Genomic DNA, 27,266 nt, shown 5'->3' on the forward strand with positions numbered 1-27,266 from the left:
CAGTAAGTATTAAAATGATGACCTGGCCTCCACAGTCACCGGACCTGAACCCAATCGAGATGGTTTAGGGGTGAGCTGGACCGCAGAGTGAAGGCAAAAGGGCCAACAAGTGCCAAGCATCTCTCGCTGAACTCCTTCAAGACTGTTGGAAGACTATTTCAGGTGACTACCTCTTGAAGCTCATCAAGAGAATGCCAAGAGTGTGCAAAGCAGTAATCAAAGCAAAAGGTGGCTACTTTGAAGAACCTAGAATATGACATTTTTCAGTTGTTTCACACTTTTTTGTTATGTATATAATTCCATATATAATTCCACGTGTTATTCCATAGTTTTGATGCCTTCAGTGTGAATCTACAATTTTCATAGTCATGAAAATAAAGAAAACTCTTTGAATGAGAAGGTGTGTCCAAACTTTTGGTCTGTACTATATATATATATATATATATATATATATATATATATATATATATATATATATATATATATATATATATATATATATATATAAATAAATAAAAACTCTCACATCCTGCAATATAAATACTGTCCGTGTGGAAACATATTGAAAGTTCCGTTTGGTGTCCTGATGATTTATGTCATTTAAAACGTCATAATTACTTTAAAACATTACATACAACAATATTTTGTCTCCATGCTCTATGTTGAGTTTGGTTTCACTAATAATAAACATACATTTGCATAAAGCATCCATATTCGTCCATGCCCATGTTAATTAGAATATAAAAAAACTTGAAAAGTATTAATTTAATACAGATTTAAATGTAATAAAAAGTTTTGATTGATGGTTACGGGCCTTATTAAAGAACTATGAAGTGGCAGCTTGGGATTTGAACTCACAACCTTCTGAAAATTTTAACATTTTAGCCACACCTACAAATTAGGTGTCCACAAATGAAATTAGAAAGAACTGCAATAAAAACATGGGCTTTTGCGCATAAATATTTTTTGTGTGCTCCCTGACTGTTACAACATTCCTAAAACTGGAGGCTCCCTTAAAAAAATACTTAATAAATATCAGAAAACATATTTATAATAAGTTATTATGTTTAGTTTTTTTTTTATATGTAAAGCTTTACTATAGAAACATATTGAAACTACTGTCAAAGCTGGCGTTAGAAAAGGACCAAACAAATTTAAACATTCAACAATCTTATATCGGCAATCTAATCATTGATAATCAATATTATGAATCGCGGTAACACTCTTTGAAAATGTGCTGCCTTTGTTAAAGTGTGAAACTTGTGGTCAGATTTTGTCCCAGAAACTAGGAATAATAAAGATACAAGTTTCTGCACAGTTTTTCTGATCTAGCCCAAAAATAGATGATGCAATAGCAGTGCAAATGATCTGTTTATTATAACGGGAAGCAAAATCTACACATATAAACATGGTAATTGTGCAGCATGTCAGGGTTAAGATTGCATTGCATGTGGACTGAGTGACACTGTGTCTTGTAATAGCTTGCTTGGACAATAATGTGAGGTATTAAGTTGCAATTATTATCACTGTATTTTGGTGAAATGTAATAATTAAAGCAGGAATTCAGGTTCCCCCAGGCTCTTTTTGTGTCCAGCTTTAATGCGTCAGATCAAATAGAACTCAAACTGTAACTCAAACCCACGTAACGAAAAAAGATCCTCTTTCCGGAAAAGAAGCCCACGACAAGAAGTGGGTGACAATCTCTCCTCCTGGTGGTCAAACTGCATATGACAATCTTCAAAAGATTATTCAACTAACCACCATGGAGCCGTGCTGCTTACATGTACTCCTTCGCACTCACGTCCAAATGACATGCCACGGTTTCCATGGTTGTCAAATATAGACTGTATAAAAGCCTACACTGCAGCATGAGTGAAAGAAGATTATGTGGGGGGTTTTGAGTTGTAATCACATTATAGGCGTAATCACATGCCACACACGTACCTCAGTGCTAACTGCTTAATCTTTAGACTTTGAAGTTTAAGCTTTACCATTATACAAATTTGTACTGTATAAATCAATGTAAGAAAAATGTAGGTGAATTAGGTTTGAGTATGTAGTAGCAAGACACTATCCTAGCTAAATGTAGGGTCAAATAACACAGCAGCTTATAGTCAAAACATTCGCCAATGACTTGGTCAGATGACATCATCTTGTAATGAGATACATTGTAACACAGGGGTAAACAACCTTTTTGAAACTGAGAGCTACTTCTTGGGTACCGATTAATGTGAAGGATTTGATACACACAGTTTTCAGTTTGATTTGAAATAACAAATTTGCTCAAATTACCTTTTAATATGTTATTATTACCGTATTTTTTGGACTATAAGCCGCTACTTTTGAGCCAAAAGCTCACTAACTCCAGTTGCAACAGAAATCATTTAAGCACAGACAGGTTTCCAAAACTCGTGCTTTTTTATTTTTCTTGGCAACAGCATTACGGGTTAGTCAAAGAAACTTAGAAATGAGCATCAGAAAATAATAAGGACATATTCCTCGGTCTCCACACATGCAGTAATAGCGGAAATATGCAGTGCCGGTCTTTTCCCAAAATACCGCTATGCTCCTAAAGGAAGCGCAACATATTTCACCCGTTACACCGTGTGTAAGCCTGTGTAAAGTACATTAGTGTAGACACCTGCAGCTTATAGACAGGTGCAGCTTATTTATGTTTAAAATAAAAATATTTTTAAAATTCAGTGGGTGCAGCTTATATATGGGTGCGCTTTATAGTCCGGAAATTACGTTAATAATCAATGATATTCATCTATGTGAAGACACTGATCGTGTTAAAGATTTCTCATAATATTTATCAACAATGATTTAACAAGTAGAAAAACAACCTTTTTTAGAAAAGGCCCATGGGCTACTCATGTGGTCCTTGCGGGCTACCTGGTGCCCGTGGGCACCATGTTGGTGACCCCTGTTGTAATATATATATTGTAACGAGGACTCAATTTATCTCCTTAGCTCAAGAGGTCAAACTCTCTGAAGATCCAGCAAAATATTAAACATTCTCACCTAATTTGGGAATGATGAAAGGAAGAAAAAACTCAGAAACATTCACTTAATGTAACATCTTGCCAACACCTTGTGTCTATTCTGAGTTGTATGCCCAACTAAAGTGATTTGATTGCTCTTCTTCATTTTTATGCTGTAGGAATTACGCCATGACACTCACCTATTTCTGTTGGCGTTTGAACGTGGAATGCTGGAATGCGTGATTCCACGGGGACGCTGATGGTGCGGCGTAGTAAACGCACTTTGCATGTGTCAGCTGGAGTGTGCCGCAGCAGAAGGGGATTGATCTAGAGTAAGGGAAAAAAGGTATAACAAGTTCTATTTTTTTAAAAGAAAAAATATATAATATATAGGCAATAAATCTGTGCAGCAGTAATGCTTATGAATTTTTTTGTACTGTAATTTTTCTTTTTTCTAGCCCAATCAACCTCTTGAGAGAATTCGAGGAAGATGTAAACTGTTCAGATGTTCCGCTAGATTTTAGATTGTGCTTGTGGAGATTTGTGCTCATTCAGACACAAGGGTGATAGTAAAGTCAGAAACTGATGTAGATGATGTGAGGAGGTTGCAGTCAATGTTCCAATTCATCCCAAAGGTGTTTAATAGGGTTGAGCTCAGAGCTCTGTAGCAGGAGAACGTCCACTCCAACCCATGCAAAGCGTATCTTCATGGAGTTTGATTTGTGAACAGGGGCATCGCCATGCTGAAACAGGAATTTTGGGGTAAATTAGGAGTAGTTCAAGTGCATGGAAATGTCATGCTACTGCATCCAAAGACACCTTATACTATTGTGTGCCTACAACTTTGCAATAACAGTTTGGGAAAGAAATAGATATGGCTGGGAAAGTCAGGTGTCCTAATACTTTTGTCCATGTAGTGTATGTAGTGTACATATCCATTCTGTTTAGACAATATATGGAAAAGAGGTTTGTGGACACCTGACCATAAGATTCGTATGTGCTTTTTGAACATACCATTTCACAGTTATTCACTTTTGTCATCCATTTCAAGATCTTCCACTCCAATCCATGTAAACTATATATTTTTCTCTAAGCACAGAAGCATAGTCATAATGGAACAGATCTGGGTCTCCTAATATAACTGGAGGGAAAAGTCAACTTTGTGGTAATTAAGGATCCCAAGCACACCAGCAAATTACGATTATAATTGGGACTTGGGAAAACACAATGTATTCTACATGTAACTAGCTATTTCTACAAGTGTCTACCTGGAGTGCATTTAGAAATAAAGAAGAAAATCTTTAAATATTATCAAAAGTCTGCATTTGGTACTACAATATTCCACAAAAGCCCTGTTCAAAGATTTCTTGCTATGTCTTTTAATGATTTATACAAGAAAAAAGAAGGTCATGTTTGCATTATTTAAAAAGCTATGCTAGCAAGGATATCTAAAAGTACAAGAGGAATTTAAAAGGGCAGGCCAGCATATGCAAATGTGCAGGTCAATTAAAAAAATCTTGCATTCGATGCTGGTTTTTATGTCCCCCTTTTTTAATGAATGTAAAGCTTCCATTGTGTTGTGTGCATGGTGTCCCTGGGTTGCAGTGGTCATAGTTGAAGTGTGTATGCAAAAGAAATCTGTTTGCTAAAATTACTAACTTGTTGCTGGGGAAACTGGTGTCAGCATTTTTTTTCTTTTTTCTTTTTTGTAATACACAATGTGTTGTTTTTGTCTTTGCTGTTATACACAGAAATTTCAGGAGATACACAGGAATAAAAAGTGTTTAGAATGTCAATGGGCGTTCATAAAGAGTTGGAAAAAGTCCTTCTTTTCTAAGGAATGTTTTTATTTCACTCAAATAGATGAATTCTACATTCATGAATAATTTACTCATATCAAAAAAATTTTAATCTGTATGTTTGTTCAAGTAAAGGTTTTCCCTGAGGTTAGTGTGGCTCAAAATGGGTGGGTTTTGTTTATATGTGGGGAGGTGGAAGTAATAGGGTTTGTCAGCTCTGACGGTTCCTCAAACTTAGCTACATCATTCAGGTTTATAATTGATCTTTTTCCACTAATAATACTTTTGTTTCTACCTGAATGCAAAATCTCTAAAAAAATATTTTTGATTCTACTTTTTAAAATAGAAACTAACTAGTAGCCTAATTCAAGAAACCCAGGCAGTTCTTCTTCTTCTTCTTCTTCTTCTTCTTCTTCTTCTTCTTCTTCTTCTTTCGGCTTCTCCCATTAGGGGTCGCCACAGCGGACCTCTACATCTGCCTCTTGTAACCCAACTACCTGCATGTCTTCCGTCACCACATCCATAAACCTCCTCCTTGGTCTTCCACTTTTCCTCCTTCCTGGTGGCTCCATCCTCAGCATTCTCCTACCATCTCAATCTCACCTCCCTCACCTTGTCCCCCAAAACGTCCTACATCTAGTTATTTATCAATAATGCTTCATATATATGAACAATATGTGAAGCACTGGTATCTGGTTAAATAGAAACAATAAGTACAAATAGACAAATGTGCACAAGGTAATTAGAAGTAAATGTTGAGCAGTTGATCGATGATCATTCGCCAGAAAAAGACCTTACATCAATCACCAAACAGAGATTAGAAGTAACGAAGTACAAATACTTTGTTACTGTACTTCAGATTTTACTGCTATAAGTATTTTAATTCACTATTTATTTTTACTATTTAAACTTTAAATATCTGTACTTTCTACATCTTACATTTTCAAACCAGACTCGTTACTTTAGTTCTAATCTATTTGGTGACATGATCAATATATTTTCTTCTCATTGCGTGCTATTTTCAGCCCATCAACCTCCTGTAATGCAAGGCTTTTTTAACCTCCCACTGGTGTATCATTTCCTGATTATCAAACGCTACAGATGTAGGCTAGCCTACGAAGCTAACAGCGAGCAAGGCAAAAGGCAACAAGAAGTCTAGGGCTGATGTGGATGAGACAGAGGGAGTCAGCGACGTGAACATGACTGAGAACAGAGACGTTCCTGATCACCTGATCATCATCTTTTCTTTGCTTGTGCTCTATATAGTGGATGTTCAGCCTGAATACATTCATTAGATAACAATATGTTACATTCTTTTGTATAATATATTAATATGAAATTAGATCCAGTTACCAGTGTGACACTAAAACAGGTGGTAGTAAAGGCTTTATTTATTTAAGGACATGTCAGAGCCCAAACTTCTTTACTTCAAATTAAGTGAAAAAGTGAAGTCAGTAATTAAACTTTTACTAGAGTATTTTAAAACATGAGTATCTGTACATCTACTTGAGTGAAGAATGTGTGTACTTTTGCCACCTCAGACACAAAACAACATACTGTACTCAGGTGTAGGATCAGATTGACTCAGGACACATTTGAATGGCAAAAGACTTTCTTTAAAATAGTCTCTAACCAATTTTATGTCCCACTACATCTCAGCTTTTTTTATGTTGACAATATGTTTAATTTATTAAAAAAAAAATTGTATATATAAAATCTATCAATTTAAAATATACCGTGTCAGACTGAGGTCATATTAGAAGTGGGGGAATGAACAAAATGACACATGCTTATGTATTTGCTCTTTTTCTGTGTCTCTTAGAGAACTGGTGCGTATGTGTGTTTTATTGCACAGGACATAAAAAATAGAAGCTTATGTTCATTCTCACCCTGACGTGTTCTCTTGTGTCCTCAGGTTGTGTCACGTGTCATTTGTCACATATTTGGAAACCTGTCACAACTAGGACACCAAAACTGTTCTAGCATGACAATGTTTCTTTGAACAAAGTCAGCTCCATTAAAATACAGTATGCTTTACATGGGTTGGAAGAGAAGATCGTGAGTGGCCTGCTATAGAGCGCAACCCTCTTGAGCGCCTTTGTGATGAATTCGAATGCTGACTGCACCCGAGGCCTCCTTACATCACCAGTATCTGACTTTACTAAGACCCTTGTGGCTGAATGAACACAAATCTCCATAAGCACTCTCCAAAATCTAGTGGAACATCTTCCCAGAAGGTTATTATAACAGGAAATGGGCGACTAAATGTGGAATAAGATGTTTAAAAAAAAATCACATACAAATCTTATAGTTAGGTGTCCACAAACTGTGCACTTTTCTATACAGGGGTACACTTTTTTCTGTTAATCCTGTCTGGGATTTATTATTTAAAAGATTCAAGAAGATATTGTGCTAACATGATATTTGAGAAGAATAAATGTTCATTCAGCCTTGTCTCTTCAAATATTAATATCACATTCATGAATATTTAAATTCCTATACATGCAACTACTACCACAAAAATTTTTGATGAAAACCAACAAATTTGTGTAATATCAGATCATTAGATTATAGAAGGCAACAATGAAAACTTCATTTACTATTTTTGTAGATGGAAACTATCTTCTCCACAGGGTCTGCAAATGAATGGTTCTTTCAAATAGGCAAAAAAAAGTATGCTTATGTACAGTATGTGTTTTTGTACATGTATGTGTTTTATTTTTAATCAAAGCCTATTCAACATTCAAGTGCAAAAAAAGGGCAGTATTTAAGCAAATTCTCTTATTTTTTTTACCAACAGTGTGATTTACAAAACCTAAACCTAAAATATCACTTCAGGACCTGCAGCTGTGTGCGGAAATTAGTATGATTCTAGGACAAGTATTACAATTTGCAGAAGCCTGTTTTAACAGCAACCTTATGAGAAGGAAACACTCATATTTTGCATTGAAGTTATATTTTGAACAAACGGCACACAATAATAGACTATATATCTTTTTTTTTAATCACACAACACAATAATAATAAGCACCAATTTAATTTTGTATAATTTTGCAGAGGTAAATTAGCACTAGGTCTGTGGGTTCTTAGTGTGTTCTGTGCGTTCTAAAAAATTTCTCTTATTTAAGATAAACACCATATTTTGTACTCTAGTCCAGCGGTCCCCAACCTTTTTTGCACCACGGACCGGTTTAATGTCAGACGATATTTTCACGGAACCGCCTTTAAGGCGTGGTGGATAAATACAACAAAATAAAATGATACGACCATAAAAACTTGTATTTCTAAATATAATAATAAACGTGAATCCACTGTGTTGTTTTTTGTTCATTTTGCTAGCTTAGGGGTTGGAATTTAGCGGTAATGTATAATGTGTTAGCGGCCGGAGCAGCCCTTTTAAGAAGGTAGCGGATGGAGGTAAGACATGTGACCGAGGCATCATGACATGCATCAAGAGTGAGTCATAGACAGTTGTGAGGGAGAGAATCCAGTCATTTTCCAAAATAAAACATTCAGAATCAGATAATAAATAAAACGGAAATAATGTATGTTATGTATTCTTTCTGTGCGGCCCGGTACCAATTGACCCACGGACCGCGGCCCGGGGTTTGGGGACCACTGCGCTAGCGTATATTTTCTACCTCTTTCCTCTGGGGTTCAGATATAGCAGAAGGGAAATGATATATTGACCTCACTGAAGACTGTAGGGTTTTTTTTGTTCGAGGTTAGATTATGTATTGATCGTCTCTAGGTGATTTAGTGCCTTAAACTGTGTGAATTTGGTTCGAGTCGGGTTATGCGTGTGCCATTAAAGTGTCATGGTGATAAACTGAATTCTGCTAACATGCTGTATGGTTCTGTAAACACTCTCATTCGCCGTCGCTTGTGTCCTCAGGATCGAACCGGGGAGCGTCAAACTGTGGAGCGGCAGTGCAACAACACAATACGATTTACGGCAATGTTTATTCACAGCAAATTTAGCTGACTTTTTGCTTATGAATCACACAGCATCAAGTTGTGCTTGAAAGACAAATTCATTTGTGTGTCATGTGCGCGTTTTTTACTTTGTGTCATGGTGTATTTGTCTCTGCCACCTTCCACTGCTTGTCTTAAAAAGTGAATACATTTCAAGAACTGAGGGGATTTCTTTGGGAAAGTTGTGGATTTCCATATTTAAATTTGTCGAAACAAATTATATTTTTTTTGCTTGCAGTCTGAAGTGCCAATGGCAATAATGACGATATTACTGCATACGGAATGCAAATGCAGTTAAACTTTTTAAAAACAAAACACGCAGACAAATTGAAATCAGAGTTTGGGCAATCAGCAAACAAGACAAACTGGGCAAAGCGAGAACGATAAACCAAAAGCGAAATCAAGAACCGGGAAATCAAACATGAAACAAAAGCTCAGTATGAACAATACTAAACAAACAGACACAAAGGAGTGTGTACTGTATATAGTAATTTTTTGCCTACTTTCTAGTTTTATTGACTATCAAAGATACAGTATAAGCAACTTTTACTTTTTACTCAACTACATCTATGATTCAGTATATCTACTTCTTACTTCATTATGTTTTAATTGACATTGATTGTTATCAATTATATTTGCACCTCTGTTGATGATATATTTGAGGCTCAACACTCCCCTACCTGCATCTGCTGCCTGTGAGCAACTTTACTAACTGCTGGCCTTTTTTTCAGTCCAAAAAACAGCTTGAATACATTCTACAAACTTTGAGAACCAACTTTTGTTGAAGTTTAATAAAAAAAAAAATATTGCCCATCTCTAAGACTGAGAGCTGCATCCAATCAAAGTCAACTCTGAATATGACTATTTGGTTTCACTTCAAATGACTTACTTTAATTGTATTTATCTATTAAATAATAATGGTTCTTTTACTGTTTGACATGATGCTGTAATTACATTTTTGTTATTTAAAGAGATCTTTTTGAAAGATTGCTTTACTACTATGTTTTTGTTTTTTTTTACTTGTTTGACGTTTGTTTTATTTTGGCATGTTGAAGAGATTTTTGTGTTGATTTAAGTTCAAATTAACAGGTTTTTTTTTGCTTTTCACTTACATGTGTTAAGGACTAGTGCATCTTTGAGCCTACGTTCAGTATGAGTCAAATACTCAAGTGCTGTCGCTCAAGACTTTTACTCATATTGGAATTGGTGACTTTTAACTTGTAATGGAGTACGTTTTGTAGGGTATCTATACTATTATTCAATTATACATTTTAGATACTCTTTATACCTCTGCATGGCACACAGAAAACACGGACATATGGGGTTGGAAGGTAGAGTTTGTGGTGGCCATATTTTGAAAGCCACAACGGTTGCTGGGATCTAAAGTTTCCCTCTAGCTGTGACCTGCAAATCCTACCCATCTAGGTAGTATTCACAATTAATTTAGTATAAAACACTTTCAATCGAGTGCATGTCTTAAACATTAAATATTTAAAAAATGAACAGAAGTATTTAAAGGATTTTTATCATAAATTTCAGGCAATATTTAAATTTTACATGACATCATTGCAGGCAAGATGCAGGTGGTGGGTTTTAGGTAAAGGTTTTTATGTAAAGCTTATGGTCTTATATGCTTCATCTAATGGTCTGGACTCCTGTATAAGTCCCTGCCTCAACTCATTAGTAAGAGTTGTAATTAGTATCGCCATTCATGTCACACTCAATAAAACTAACTAGCAAGCGGAATATTTAATTATAAAGGTAGTGGCAGCTAGCGAGACCTATAAGTTGGCAACATTTTTAAAGTGAACACAAATCATCAGATAAACATTTTACACTCGCAATTTGCAAGGTATGTCATTTACAGTATTGGGCAGCCACCCATATTCAGAGCGACCCACACTTATCTCAATTATACAGCTGAGTCATTGAGGGTCTTGCTCAAGAAGCCAGCAGTGAAAATTTAGTGGTGCTGGGATTTGAACCCTTGACCTTCCGATCAGAACTCCAACATCTTATTCACTGAGCTATCCCTTCCCACAATTGCCATGTCAATTTGATTTTGCTCAAAAACTTAATAATCTTAAAAAATGTGTTGTAAGCCTTTAAACAGGGCATATTTGGTGCCTTGTGGTGAGTATTGCACATAATCACCCACACTGTTGATTTAAATAAACCATTAAAAAACAAAAACAGGTTTATCACCCATTTATCAAGCAGGTTTGCTGTTCCCAGTGTGTGCGCTTCCATACCTGATCCTTATCCAGGAGCAACATTTGACCATCAGTTACCACACAGAATTTGGGATTCCAGACATGCTGCTCAAAACGTGGATGTCCACATGAGACCCAGTGGTCTTGATGACCCCTTATTTCTGAGGTGAAAGAGAAAATGCAGAGAATTAGGATTATCGAAGATTGCTAAAAGCACATGGTCAAACTTTTACAATTCTCCTTCTTCACATGCTTATGAGGCAACGATTATTCAAATCTGGAAAAAAAAAGTTTGCCTCTATGTAATTTATGATATTGTCTTCCTCTAACTGCCAACTCTGCATGAGTCAATTTACCCTCAAGTTCAGGTAGAACAGTCTGGGAAAGATTCGTGAAACAAACAACCTTTCAATCAGTGGAGAATAGCGCCCCGAAATGAATCAAGTGTGTCAGAACACATTTATATGGAAATGAGCTTATTGCCAGTGAGCTCTGACAACAAGAGTGGTGCAGTTACTTCAAATATTGCACCAACCACCAGAGAAAATCAGCCTGGGTAAATTTGCTGAGTATGACAGAAAGTGAATGCATGATGAATCGTGGCACCTGCATCGGTACTTTTTACAAATCTCATTTAATTCTCATTTAATTTTAGATAGTGTTGAACACGCTACGTTAAGAGAGCAGCAAAACACCACAAGATGGTGTGAGAAATACAACACCGGTCCTGTCTTCCTATATGTGATTAGAATGTACTGTGTTCAGAGCTAAACGTACATGGTGTGTCTTTCTCTCCCCATCCCGAGGAATCCTGAGGTTTGGCCAGCTCCAGTCACGTCCCACCTCATGAAGATTATATACCTTTAAAGAAATAGATGCAGAACTTGCAAACTTTCCGTACCACCCTAAAACGTACCAGTGCCAGCTGGATCCTACTTCATGTGTGGAATTTTGACAAATCTTGAGTTATTTTATAAGTTGCTCAGTAGCTCCTAGTTTTAATAACCATATTGACTGTGTAAGACTGTAGAAACAACATTACTTATAATCTTATACTCCAGTGCTCATGTTAGTTCTCACTCTCCACTGTTCTGTATTGTTGAAAGATTTATGATCACACTCTTGATGTCACCCAAATGAGGATGGGCTCGACTTTTGAGTCTCTCAAGGTTTCTTCCTCATAACATCTAAGGGAGGGTTTTCTTCGCCACAGTCACCACAGCTGCACATCAGGGATAAATACAGACCATCCACCTTAACTGTTAATTTCTGTTAAGCTACTTTGAGACAATGTCTGTTGTGAAAAGCGCTATAGAAATAAACTTGACTTGACATGGTGCCAACTTATTACCAATATTTGCACACACTGGTATTTAGATTTCATACATTAGATTTCATATCCACATGTTGCAGTCCCTATTTGGTTATTTCTTTTTGCCCTTTGCTTTTGCTCTGCTTTCTAAGGCTCTAAAATCCTGTCTAATATCTGTACTTTAATTTTTTAATTATCATAACCAAGTGGTTGACAGGAATCAACTAATCAGAAGACAAGAATCTGACCAAAAGAGGCGGAGTCTGTTATTAATAAGTAGCACATGACATTTCTTGTCATATTCAGATTAGTGAATGTAAAGCATTGCACTTTGGGTTTAAGGGTCTTTTAATGTCTACAACTCTTTACAGCTCAACAGTATGAAGAGATTTCATCCAAGTTTCTCTCACTTTCAATTTTCATATACTTTGTCAAGACTAAATATAGGCCAGGATTAGGTTTAAATTAAAATGTGTGCTAGCACATAACACATAATCAAAAACTTATAAAAAAGAATAAACTATTTTTTAAACTAGAAAGTTATTTTAACCTGCAAAAGAAAATAGTCAACTTGTCAACAGGTCAACAATATATACAGTGAGGAAAATAAGTATTTGAACACCCTGCTATTTTGCAAGTTCTCCCACTTAGAAATCATGAAGAGGTCTAAAATTGTAATCGTAGGTGCATGTCCACTGTGAGAGACATAATCTAAAAAAAAATCCAGAAATGACAATGTATGATTTTTTTAACTATTTATTTGTATGACACACCTGCAAATAAGTATTTGAACACCTGAGAAAGTCAACGTTAATATTTGGTACAGTAGTTTTTGTTTGCAATTACAGAGGTCAAATGTTTCCTGTTGTTTTTCACCAGGTTTGCACACACTGCAGGAGGGATTTTGGCCCACTCCTTCACACAGATCTTCTCTAGATCAGTCAGGTTTCTGGCCTGTCACTGAGAAACACGGAGTTTGAGCTCCCTCCAAAGATTCTCTATTGGGTTTAGGTCTGGAGACTGGCTAGGCCACACCAGAACCTTGATATGCTTCTTACAGAGCCACTCCTTGGTTATCCTGGCTGTGTGCTTCGGGTCATTGTCATGTTGGAAGACCCAGCCTCGTCCCATCTTCAATGCTCTAACTGAGGTAAGGAGGTTGTTACCCAAAATCTCGCAATACATGGCCCCGGTCATCCTCTCCTTAATACAGTGCAGTCGCCCTGTCCCATGTGCAGAAAAACACCCCCAAAGCATGATGCCACCACCCCCATGCTTCACAGTAGGGATGGTGTTCTTGGGATGGTACTCATCAATCTTCTTCCTCCAAATACGTTTAGTGGAATTATGACCCAAAAGTTCTATTTTGGTCTCATCTGACCACATGACTTTCTCCCATGACTCCTCTGGATCATCCAAATGGTCATTGGCAAACTTAAGACGTGCCTGGACATGTGCTAGTTTAAGCAGGGGAACCTTCCGTGCCATGCATGATTTCAAACCATGACGTCTTAGTGTATTACCAACAGTAACCTTGAAAACGGTGGTCCCAGCTCTTTTCAGGTCATTGACCAGCTCCTCACGTGTAGTTCTGGGCTGATTTCTCACCTTCCTTAGGATCATTGAGACCCCACGAGGTGAGACCTTGCATGGAGCCCCAGTCCGAGGGCGATTGACAGCTTCTTCCATTTTCTAATGATTGCTCCAACAGTGGACCTTTTTTCACCAAGCTGCTTGGCAATTTCCCCGTAGCCCTTTCCAGCCTTGTGGAGGTTTACAATTTTTTCTCTAGTGTCTTTGGACAGCTCTTTGGTCTTGGCCATGTTAGTAGTTGGATTCTTACTGATTGTATGGGGTGGACAGGTGTCTTTATGCAGCTAACGACCTCAAACAGGTGCATCTAATTTAGGATAATAAATGTAGTGGAGGTGGACATTTTAAAGGCAAACTAACAGGTCTTTGACGGTCAGAATTCTAGCTGATAGACAGGTGTTCAAATACTTATTTGCAGCTGTATCATACAAATAAATAGTTTAAAAATCATATATTGTGATTTCTATATTTTTTTTTTAGATTATGTCTCTCACAGTGGACATGCACCTACGATGACAATTTCAGACCCCTTCATGATTTCTAAGTGGGAGAACTTGCAAAATAGCAGGGTGTTCAAATACTTATTTTCCTCACTGTATATATAACAATAGTCAACAGGTGAAGGTATCTGGAATATAATCAACCAATCTTATAAGATTTCTTATTTCTTATAAGATTATTATAAATCAAGTATTAATAATTCAACTGGAGATCAGCAAACTTTTTCTTGATCAAATGCTTTAAATTAAAATGAGCTATCTGACAAAAAGGAAAAGAAAATATGAAGCTTGAAATGAGTACAAATAGCTTGAAATACGTGTAATAATCTTTTATTAGGTTTATTGTAATCTTAATAGAAATAACTACATTAATTGGAAGGATTTTACAGTTTATTCAAAACATTGTTTAATTGCTAAGATGACCTTTTATGCATTTTTTCTGATACAACAAATAAAAAAAAACTTAACAACTACATAGAAAATAGCTTTTTGTTGTCTGATGCATATATATTCTCATCACTGATGGCCAGATGCACAAACATTTGCTATTAGAACAGAGGCCAGATTGAACCTGTGAAGCGAAACAAAAGTGAAGGCTCAGCAAGATTTCAGATGTTGTTTCACCAGACAAGATAACAGAACTGAGTGGACAGTTGTGTCCAAACCATTGACGAGAAATGAGAGTAAAATGAGGAGAGTAGTGTTGGGATTGTGAAAAGAGAGTGAGAACGAAGAAGCAAATTAGAACTCAAAGCTCATTTAAAAAACGTCTGTCAAGCTCAGAAGTCATGTGACCTTCCTGCTTGGCAGGGCCTATTACAGAGCAGAGAAATAATATGTCTCGTAGATTACATTTTCCATTTTTCATTCGCCTCCTACAGACACACATACATGAACCACTCGCAAGCGATGCCTCCCAACATAGTCAAATTGTGTTTACTCAATCTGTCTCATATACGCTCACACATGCAGAAAAACACACTGTAAATATCTCGGCACCTTGGCGACCATGATGGGTTTTTTTCCATTTTGCATACAGGTCTGAAAAAGGATAATAGAATTCTTGGTATAAGCCATGCAAAGAAACAACTGTAAACCTTTAGCATCAGCTCATACCTCACTGCTGTTGAATTCTCGAATCGGATTGGTCGAAAGGTCAGAATTTCATTTTCTTTAACTTCACATTGCTAATGATGTGGTTAAATTCATGTGTTTGTTCTAATATGTTATTGTTTCTATAGTAACGTGTGGTGAACAGTATATAAGATGTTAGCTGACTCCCTCACACCTACAGTCAAACATGGAGTTGGGAGTTTTAATGGTTTGGGGTTGTTTAAAGCTTATAGTGTTATTCCAGTCCATAGGAATACTAAACAAATGTGGCTACAATTCCATACTTCAACACCATATCTTCATTGAGCTAACTTTATGCACAAGAGCATTGTCACGCTGGAACAGGTTTGGGTCTCCTAGTTCAGGTTCAAGATTAAGTTTAATTCGGGAGTGTAAGTGGAATTGTGGGGTCAGTGTTTTTGCTTTTTTTTTTTTGAGTAATTTATATAAAATAAAATACAATTTAATTATATCGACATTAGGGGGGAGAGGTGGCTCCAGCGGTTAAGGCGCTGGGTTGCCGATCGGTAGGTCTGGGGTTCAAGCCCCGGTATCGCCAAGCTGCCACTCTTGAGCAAGGCCCTTAACCCTCTATGCTCCGGGGGTCCCTTACGAGGGAATTATCAAGGTCGGAGTGACGTGGGGCCGCCTTCCCGTGGGCTCACCACCTGCAGGAGGGACCGTAAGGGACGGTGCTGTGAGGATTGGGCAGCAGTCGAAGGCGGGGGCCTGCGACCCGAATTACGGATAAGCGGGAGAAAAGAGAAAATGAATGAATGTATATCGACATTATTTAGTAAAAAAAAATTGCATACATTTTAGAATTGCTTGAATAGACCTCTTGTCTTATCCCTTTATCTAAGTATTGAAACTTCCTACATTTATCAACAGAGTCTGGGTTGAATTTAATATCAGCTGCAAAAAAAAGACCAGTATTGATTTTTTTTAGTACAGTTGTTTTGGAGTTTTTTTGTTCTTCTTTTCAGCCTTGGTTGTATTGATCGGGCTTTGATGTATGATGTAGAGATAGGAGTTTCAACTGAGTCAAATTATTCACCACTAAAAGTCACCTTTTTCGACTAAATGACTGAGGGGTCAGTTTTGTGCTCTGCTTGCTGTAGAAAGACCAAAACACAGATCTTTTTTTTGACTCATGAATCGAAAAAACTGCACCAGATTTAAATCATTGATGTCACGTGACTTAAATAACTCTATTAAGCGCTGGAATAAAGCACAAGAGGCACTTTTCTGAACTATACTGAAAGAGAAAATAATTTCCAGAAAAGCTTAAAAAAAATTAAAAAATACAAATAATTATTGCTATTTTCGTTTCCAGGTATAATTTAAAAGATATTCAGTTACTTTTTTTCAGGGTTAACAAATACACTAAATGGGGTTTCCTGGTGGTCTTGTGGTTAGGATGCGGCGCTCTCACCGCTGCGGCCCGGGTTTGATTCCCGGGCAGGGAACCAACCCCAGCCATTAGGGTTGCACAAGCCAGTGCACTCCCAAGCACCAGTCCCAGGCCCGGATAAATGTGGAGGGTTGCGTTAGGAAGGGCATCCAGTGTAAAAACATGTGACAAATCGAACATGCGGATCATGATTACGGATGTTCCCTAATGGGAACTTTGGGTCTACCCCAAACAGAGGCACACAGATGTATACGGTGTATCTGGATTCATTCAAATTAAAATTTCCCTTCACTTCACTAGGAGACCCAAACATGTTCCAGCATGACAATGTCCCTATGCACAAAGCCGTCTCCATGAAGATATCAAGTGGAAGATCTTGAGTGCCCTGCTATAGAACTCTGACCTCATTCATATTAAACACCTTTGGAATAATTTGGAACCCTGATTGCACCCCAGGCTTCCTCAAATCACCTACATCAGTACCTGACTTTACTGACACCCTTGTGGCTGAATGAGCACAACTCTTTACAAAGCACACTCCAAAATCTAGTGGAACATCTTCCCAGAAGAGTGGAGACTATGGTTAGGTGTCCACAAACTAATGTCTATATTGTGTAGACTTAATGAGTTGCTATGTTTATCAGGGGAAAAAAAATAAAGCTCAAGATTATAAGTCTGTCTTAATTGTTTTAAAATGTGCATTAAATAAAGAAGGTTAGTGAATTTATTGACAGCCAGACCTAATTTTAGCAAATCCATAAAAGCAGCCCTGTGCTTGCGTTGCTGTGGCTCCATGGATTTATTGCACAATTTCCCCAAGGTCGTAAATAGTTACTAGAAGAGTAAACAACAAGGTTCGTGTATAAAATAAATTTCCTTTCACTACAAATGCAAATTGTAGTTTAGTGGAAAAAAAAAAGAAAAGACGTTTCAATCTTCAGCTTGTTTTCATTGGTGTAGCCGGAACGAACAGCGGATATGAGGCACGGCAATAAGACAAGATTAAAATAAAAATAAATAAAATAAAATAAATGGCTGTGTTTACCACCGATTGTTGCCATGAGCAGCGAAATTGAGCTGCTCATGTGCTATAAGTCTTTATACAATTGTTTTAGAATGTACAATGCCATGAAAAGAGTGTGTATCTTGTTTAGAAAACATCCACATTGTTCCGTGGAGCTCTTTTTTCCGATTTTACAATTCATTAAACAGCTGTGGTGATGTTGACAAAGCTCTCTTGATAAAGGTAATGTCTATTCTCCAGCCAGTTGTGCTTAATCTGTGTGGTCCGTTTACAAGCTTTTGTGGTCAGAGAGCAGATCGCTTTATGCCACAGGAAAAAAAAGAAGCTTATCAGCACCATAACAAACACTGAAAACCGCACCGAGGAACATTTGTTTTTCCGTCTACTCCCATCACCATCTTCACATGAAGGCTTCGTTTCAAAAATTCTTATTGTATAATTAGTTTCAACTCATAATTAGCAGCTCATGCACAGCTCATGAGGCATCGAATGTGCAGAGAAGGAGGTTGGTTTTAATTGGACGTGGGCTGCTAGTTTGCAAAGGGAAAAAAACTTTTTTGACTTCACGGAAGGGTCTCTGTTTGAAAAGCTGCTCATAAAAAAAAAAAAAAAAATCAGAAATGATGGCGATGATTAAAACAACGCCATATGGTTGAGTGCTATCACAGCTGATGCCAGATAAAAATGAAGCAGCATAATATCAATATAAGCCTGTCTTCTTTTTTATGTAGATCTTGCTGGTTTAAGTTGATTTATTCTGAGATGACGTTATCCAGTCAACATGTGGCATGCTGAATGCGGATTGGTGCAAAAAACTAAAAACATTCAGTGAGCACCAATTCAGTGGGTAGAAACGCCATGTTAATGAGAGAGTTCAATAGAAAATGGAGAGACTGGTTCACAAGAAGGTAACTCAGCATCACAGAATGCATAACATGTCAAAGCCTTGAGGCAGAAGGACTACAATAGCAGGAGGTTCCAGGTCTTTCAACCAAGAAGAAGAATCTGAGGCAACATGAGCACAGGCTCACCCAAACTGGACAGTTGAAGATTGAAAAATACCAGGTGTTCCAATCATTGCCAGTCCTTGCCTGTTTGCCTTTAGGTTTCATCACTGCATGTTGTGGGTTGTTGAGATATTTTCAAGTCACCACCTGATATCACCACTTAGAAACAACATCCAACATCTAAGCATGAAGGATTTAAAATTTTCTGCCACTTTCAACAATAATATATTACATGATACATTATTTGACAGTGGTTTTACTTCTAAATCTTGCATACAACAATACATATTGATTCGCTCTATTTCCTCTCCTTTCAATTCTCACTTACTTTTAAAAGAATCAGCATTTATATTACCCCAAACCCCCATCACTCATATTAACCAAATCGCTGAGGGATTAAATTCCAACAGAGACCCAACGTGTGAAGGCACTGATTCTTTGTCAGGTCATGAATAAATTTGAGATTGTATCAACTTATAAATAGTTTCCCAATTCAGGTTTATGAAGATGATGTGCATTATGGCTTTGTACTAATTTCTTTAGTGAGTTTTACTATATAGAAAAAACTGAACTATGTTGAAGGAGCACATCCAATGACAGGATGTCATTGGATTTGCTAACATAAAACTTTCCCCTATACTTAAACTTGGAGACCCAAACCTCTTCCAGCATACCCCTATGCACAAAGACAGCTCCATGAATATATGGCTTACATGAATTGGAATAGAAGATCTTACCTACTGAAAACCTTTGGGATGATTCGGAACACTGGAATACCCTAAACCTCATTAATCAGTAACTGACTTTATTTTATCCTTTACTAGCTCTAAAATCTAGTGGAACATCTTCCCAAAAGAGTGTTGTTTAATATAACTTAATGAGAACTATGCATCTTACAACCAGGTGTGTAAGAGTATATACACTGACCAGGCATAACATTATGACCACCTTAAAAACCCCCTCAAAACTTAAAATGAGATGAATCAATCATTAATCATAAAAAAAGTAATTTTAAAGCATTCTTAATTTGTTGGTGTTTAGTGGGTTCTGTTCAGACCACTTAAATTCTTACACTGCAAATTTCTGCAAATCATGCAACAAATCATCTTCATGAAGCTCCCTTTTTTTAATTCCAGTGCATGGAAATTGTAAAACTACAACATACAAACACATTCTATATAATAGTTTGCCTTTATCTTTGTGGCAACATTTCCAGGAAGTCCTATTTTAATGTTATATACAGTACAGTTGTTTATCTATTGAAAAATTCACACACATTTCACATGTTCTGCAAAGGCGCTATATAGAGATGCCATCTTCTCCAGAAACTTTTTCTTCCCTTTACACACCCTGAGGCAAAACAGACACCAGAGATCCTCGTCAAATCAAAGCTTTATTTGACAACCACCATATTATGAAGAGCATTAAATATAACAAAAGTGGTTCTGACTTAAAAAATTTAATAAAAAAGCCCCATTTTTAATGTTCAGATCACTGACGCTGCATGAATTCTGATACATTTCAAGGAAAACCCACAATAAATAATCCTGCTTGCTGCCAGATCTGTATTACACATACTATTCTAGTGAATGGCCTCAAGAAAATTAAACAAACCCAATATGACTTGTTATGGCACGTTGTATTATGATTAACTAGCAAATAAACACTCGGTTTATTCTACTTTCATGAATCTCATGAGTCGAAACTGCTTATAAGAAGCCAAGAAAGTTGTTGCGGATGGAATATTCTACACTCAGTGTACACGGTATACAGTAATTAGGTCATCAAATTGCAGGGCATGGACTATTTTGTCTCTCTCTCTCTCTCTCTCTCTTGCTCTTGCTCTCTCTCTCTCTCTCTCTCTCTCTCTCTCTCTCTCTCTCTCTCTCTCTCTCTCTCCACAGCTGTTCATTTTGCATATGTTCATTTTGCCTACTGTATTTCAAGAATGATCTCGAAGGCACATTCCTGCCCAGTGCACAGGCCATAAACTGGACCTTTGCATGCTCATGAATATAGTGGAGACCCACACACACACACACACACACACACACACACACACACACACACACACACACACACACACACACACACACACACAATTACTTTCAAGCTTAATGGCCCTAAAATTAAATCCCAGTCCCAGGCATTTTAGCAATCAAAAAATCTAAACCCAATTTCACACACCCAGAGTGCAAAATCTATTTAAAATTCTGTTCAAAGTTTGAAACGTCTGACCCTCTTCTGTATGTATAAAATAAAACTTAGTCAAAGAGAAAAATTTATACCGAGCATCCATCCAAATGAGTCATTTGTAGCTTGAGTCATGAGTCCGGAGCACAGTTCAGGTCAAATCAGTGATTTGAATGTTTTATTAGGCGTTTCATACTTTCTATTAATGACAAAATAGACATTTTTAAATAACTACAATGAAAATCTTTGTGAACACAACATGGACTGTATGACTGCTGTTGAGAGCGTTCAGCTATAAAATTGGTGTATATTCCAGAAACACACAACACAAAGCAAACAGTGCAATAAATGAATAATTATGAAGGAAAAAAGTCTCTGTTTTTTACCTGCTAGTGACTCAGAGGACATGCTTCCTTGTCTATCCATCGCCAGTCTCACTGTTTACACTGTTTACTCCTTCAGTGGTTGAGCAGCATATGTTGAAGTGTGCCGTAACTGAGAGAGAAAGAGTCAGAGAGAGAGAGAGAGAGAGAGAGAGAGAGAGAGAGAGAGAGAGAGGCTTTGATGAGAAGTGCGTTTGTGCACAGTGCCTCAGGGCTATTGGCAGGCGACTGAAATACACTTTATCACGGTGGTGATTTCAGCTAAGCTTACTCACACACATCTCTCTCTCTCTCTCTCTCTCTCTCTCTCTCTCTCTCTCTCTCTCTCTCTCCACTCTCTCATGTCCTCCAAATCACTGCCAGCATACATGCAAATACACATAAGCACTTGATGTCACATGTCAAGGGCATGGTGAGTGGCACTAAGAGAGGACATGAATTAAAAAGTACATATTAAAAGAAGGGAGGAGAAGATGATGATGAAGGGAAGAAGCAGAAGAAGAACAAGAACAACAAGAAGAGACAGAGTAATTGCAAATACACGTGCATGGTGTCTTACTTGTCATTGACTCACCTGAATCAATGCCTGTCCTTTTGGGCCCAAATGGGTATACATTCAAATTTTATACTGTATAAATATACAAACTATAACAGATATTGCACTTTCATACAATGTAAATTCATCAACACAACCATTAAATAGTGCATCTAACATACCAATTAAATGTACAAGACAAATCTAATGACTGTAATTAAATCACAGGTTTATATTTATTGTATAGCTAATTTACATGGTGAATGTACTTATGGGGGAAGCGTAAATACGTAATCAAATCTTAATACATAATGGATTTAATTGTGCTTTCACGCTTTCTGTATACGGATGTTTATTTAACAATTGTTAAAATCAATAAGGCAGTCAATACGTTTTCCACCACTGGAAAGTCTTCGAGTTATGGCATTTTTTAGAACTGCTGAAGGAAGGATTTCATTGGTAGTCCATTTTCTCTGGCAGCTGAATATTTTGTTTACAATGAATACAATGAACATCTGACAGTTAAACGAAATAATTATTCATATGAAAAAAAATAATCCGAATAATACGCTAAGGTTAAGGGTAAAGGTTTCTTGCTTGTTTAGAATATCTGGTTTTGCCAAAACTATGATGTGGCATACTGGCAAAATTTGATCGACAAAACTTGTGCTTATATTTTCTGTGTCAGAGATTTTGATATGTCATCAACTGTTAAACTTTAGTAGTAATCCTCAAATTCTTTAAACACCATTGGAAGCATTAACATAAATGCATTGCCTATGCATCCAAAGCTCTTTATATATGCATTGCTCTGTTGACTGATGTTAAACTTTAGTCCATAAAACTTTATTGAAACTTTGGCTTGGGTTTTTTTTTTTTTTTGTGTGTGTTTTGTTTTTTTGTCATTTTTATTTTTTATTTTATTTGGGTGGGGAATTGTTCTCTTGTACTAGAATTCTAGGTCGGTCTCAGTTTTCTAGGTCTAGCTCCTTAGGGGGTCTGGTTTGTCCCAGTTTTAGGTTTATTATGTTCTGTTTTTGATGTCTGCTCACATTTTTTTGGGAAATGCATCATAAAATTTGCTACATTAATCATATCGGATTAGCCTTTGATAATTGATGCCATATAAAAAAAAAATTTTTTTTTACTTTTTTAAAACCTGCTGAAGGAAAAATAATTATTCTACAGTGAAATTGTAATATAATTATCTTTTCAAGGATGACACCTCCCCCTTCAGTGGGACATCGACGGTCAACGAATGTTTTCAATAAAAGACTGATGCAAATCATTCCAAAACATCTCACAAAACATCTCAAATGGAGGGAATATCTTTTGGAAGAGCATGGGTTGCCGATCGGAAGGTCTGGGGTTCGAGCCCCGGTATCGCCAAGCTGCCACTCTTGGGCCCTTGAGCAAGGCCCTTAACCCTCTATGCTCCGGGGGTCCCTTACGAGGGAAATATCAAGGTCCGTGACGTCGGAGTGACGTGGGGCCGCCTTCCCGTGGGCTCACCACCTGCAGGAGGGACCGTAAGGGACGGTGCTGTGAGGATTGGGCAGCAGTCGAAGGCGGGGGCCTGCTTAGACTGCTGCCCCCGCGACCCGAATTACGGCTTAGCGGGAGAAAATGAATGAATGAATGAATGAATGAATGTTCATTCCTCTAGTACAACCAGAAAAATACAAGTTGGCTAATTTACCATCATACACAGCTAGAAATAACATTAGAAGTTGAAAGTACATATAAAGACTACCATATACCATCCTACTAGTATATCATCACACCCCTAGGGTTCTTCCATGTTCGTAGGTTTTTCCAGGGGCTTAATTTTTAACTAGGTTCATTATCTGATCACTAACCTTGTACCTGGAGATCTATCATGGAATAAACATTCAGTTCCAGCCCAAATCCACCACAGTTAAGACTTCTAAGGTGCAGCATGTGTTGAACCATTTTAAACTAGATGCCTCTGAATGATTAAAGCAGGAATATTTCAAAGAATATACCATTGATTTTTTGTTTTGTTTGTGCAACATCAGTTTAGAGAATGTGCAATGAAGTGATTGTTCTGCATGACTGACCATTTCTCTATAAATAAACGATTCGAAGGAATCATGGAGGCAATAAAAGGCAATTATTTGTAAACATGAAGAACAGTCCGTTCATTTCTGTCATGTTTGACAGCACTTATATCAGTTCCACACAGATTTCTATATGTGCTTTTTTCTCTATTTTAATCTGGGTTTGCTCGCTCGGCACTTCTTACACCATCGAGCTTTTTCATTTAATGTGCAATTAGATTTCTAAATGTGTAATTTAATCTAGCCTTTATAAACTCGAGTTAATAACACTTGAAAATGAATAAATATTATATACATAAATATATATATGGTCCTTTTCATGTGTGGTATGTGATTTTTTATTATTGCATTCCACGTTAATCCCAATTTGCTATTGTAATTCCCTCCACTCTTCTGGAAAGATATTTCCACTAGATTTTGTGAGTGTGCTTATGGATATTTGTGTTAATCAGCCACAAGGGTGTAACGAAAAGCAGGTACTGATGAAGGTAATGGAGACCTGGGGTGCAGTTAGAGTTCTAATTCATCCTAAAGGTGTTCAGTAGGGATGAGATAAGAGCTCTATAGCAGGTCACTTAAGATCTTCCTCTCCAAAGCATGTAAACCAGATCTTCAAGGAGCTCACTTTGTGTACAGGGGCATCACCGTGCTGGAACAGGTTTGGGTTTCCAAGTTCAAGTGAATGCAAAATTCTATTATAGCGCTAGTTGAGTGCCCTAAGCTTTGTGGTAACAGTTTGTAAGAGAACCACATATAGCAGGAAAAGTCAGGTGACCCAATACTTTTGGAAATATAGTGTATATATATAGCATTGCATATGGCTGTCAAAATGAACGCAAATTCATTTTAACGGCACTAATTTTATTAACACGATTTGATTTATTTATGCACACATCCGCCAATTAAAACCATCCGTGTGGAAAAATAGCAAAAGTTCCATTTGGTATCCTGATGATTTACATAATTTAAAATGCTATAATTACTTTAAAGCATGTTTAATTTGGTTTCATGACTAACCAACATACATATTGTATCAGGATTCAAGCTAATAAATGTAGGATAGAAAGGAATTTGAGCCGCAGTAAATTCCCAACAGGGGTTAAACTTGTAATAGATTATAAACTGTAAAAAATAATACATTATTTTCTTGTTATTAGTGTGTTGTTTTTTGTTGGATGTTGATAGGGGTGATGTTTGTTGTTATTTTTGATGTTATACAATTGTTAGTTCGTGCTTAGTGGTTAAAATGTGGGATTTTGTCTTAGTCAAACTGTAGCTCACTGGATGAAAAGTTCGACTTTTGATTGGAAGGTCAGGAGTTTAGATTCTAGCACCACCAAGCTGCCATTGCTGGTACTGCCACCTGAACAAGCACCTTCAGCTGCTCAGGTGTATAAATGAGATAATAGTAATTTTGTATAAAGTTGTCTGCCAAATGCCATAAATGTAGCTAAGACACTAACTATACACTGCCAGTTAGTCTGTGAGTTGCCATAGCAACACACAATGCTTTGATGCTTTTTTGGGAACTATTTTTGCAGACAAAGAGCAAAAAGTAAGCCAATATTTGGCCATATTGGTTCTGAAATGTCAGTGACTATATATATTTTTGGTTTGAAAGCAATATCGCACTTGGACTGAATGTGTACTGAGTGTAATTACCTATAGTCCTTTGCCTTTGACCAAATTACAGGCATACAAAGACTCACAACAGCACTTTTGCACATGGTGTATTGATTAATTATTGTAGGTTATTATTGTCGGATGTTGTGTGTTGGAGGTAAATTCTTGTTCTTGTTGCTTGATGATAATGGTTGGTAATGGTGGTGGTTGTTACTGACTGTTTATTAATTAATTTATTTTCCCCACAGTAGTATATCATACATTTTTAACCCAGCCATTAGGGGGGCACAAGCCAGTGTACTCTTAGTGCCGGTCCCAAGCCCGGGTAAATGGGGAGGGTTGCGTTAGGAAGGGCATCCAGCGTAAAACATGTGCCAAATCAAATATGCGGATCACAAATGAGAATTTCATACCGGATCGGTCGAGGCCCGGGTTAACAACGACCGCCACAGGTATCGTTAGCCGACAGGGTACCGGTGGAAATTGGGCTACTGTTGGCCGAAGGAGGAGAAGGAGAGGAGGAAGGCGTCTACAGAGACGGCAGGAAAAGGAGCAGTGTAGGAGAGTAGAGGTTCGGGTTGGTACTTTAAATGTTGGTACTATGACGGGTAAAGGGAGAGAGATAGCTGATATGATGGAGAGGAGAAAGGTAGATGTGTTGTGTGTTCAGGAGACCAAGTGGAAAGGGAGTAAGGCCAGGAACATTGGAGGTGGGTTTAAACTGTTTTATCATGGTGTGGATGGAAAGAGAAATGGTGTAGGGGTGATTCTGAAGGAAGCGTACAGTAAGAGTGTAGTGGAGGTGAAGAGAGTTTCTGATAGGGTGATGATCGTGAAGGTGGAAGTTGAAGGGATGATGATAAATGTCATCAGTGCCTATGCTCCACAAGTTGGCTGTGAGATGGAGGAGAAAGAAAGATTCTGGAGTGAATTAGATGAAGTGGTCGATGGTGTACCTAGGAAAGAACGATTGGTGATTGGGGCAGACTTTAATGGGCATGTAGGTGAAGGGAACAGAGGTGATGAGGAGGTGATGGGTAGGTATGGTTTTAAGGAGAGGAATGTGGAAGGGCAGATGGTGGTAGATTTTGCTAAAAGAATGGAAATGGCAGTGGTGAACACGTATTTTAAGAAGAAGGAGGATCATAGGGTGACGTTTAGGAGTGGAGGAAGGTGCACACAGGTGGATTATCTTCTGTGTAGGAGATGCAACCTGAAGGAGATTGGAGACTGTAAGGTGTTGGCGGGGGACAGTGTAGCTAGACAGCATCGGATGGTGGTCTGTAGGATGGTTTTGGAGGCGAAGAAGAAGAGGAGGAAAGTAAGGTTTGAAACAAGAATAAGATGGTGGAAACTGAAGGAGGAAGAGTGTAGTGTGAGGTTCAGGGAAGAGGTCAGACAGGGGCTTGGTGGTGGTGAAGAGGTGCCGGATGATTGGGCAACTACTGCAGGAGTGATGAGGGAGGCAGCTAGAAAAGTACTTGGTGTGACATCTGGAAATAGAAAGCAAGACAAGG

The 27,266-nt window shown here is 37.5% G+C and overlaps 1 protein-coding gene across 2 annotated transcripts in view; it reads right to left on the reverse strand.

Moving 5' to 3' along the window:
- Positions 1-21,622, reverse strand: part of dab2ipb (DAB2 interacting protein b) — a 164,618-nt gene extending 142,996 nt beyond the window's left edge. For both annotated transcript variants that reach the window (XM_083531724.1, XM_083531719.1), the window contains exons 1-3: positions 21,514-21,622; positions 11,011-11,132; positions 3,185-3,311 (exon numbers count right to left, since the gene is read on the reverse strand). In XM_083531724.1, coding sequence (XP_083387850.1) covers positions 3,185-3,311; positions 11,011-11,132; positions 21,514-21,553 — 289 coding nt within the window. In that variant the 5' untranslated portion in view covers positions 21,554-21,622. The remainder of the gene's footprint in view (positions 1-3,184; positions 3,312-11,010; positions 11,133-21,513) is intronic.
- Between the last annotated feature and the right edge of the window lie 5,644 nt (positions 21,623-27,266).

Source organism: Silurus aristotelis (genome assembly GCF_946808225.1).
Source record: "Silurus aristotelis genome assembly, chromosome: 26".
Classification (NCBI taxonomy): Eukaryota; Metazoa; Chordata; class Actinopteri; order Siluriformes; family Siluridae; genus Silurus; species Silurus aristotelis.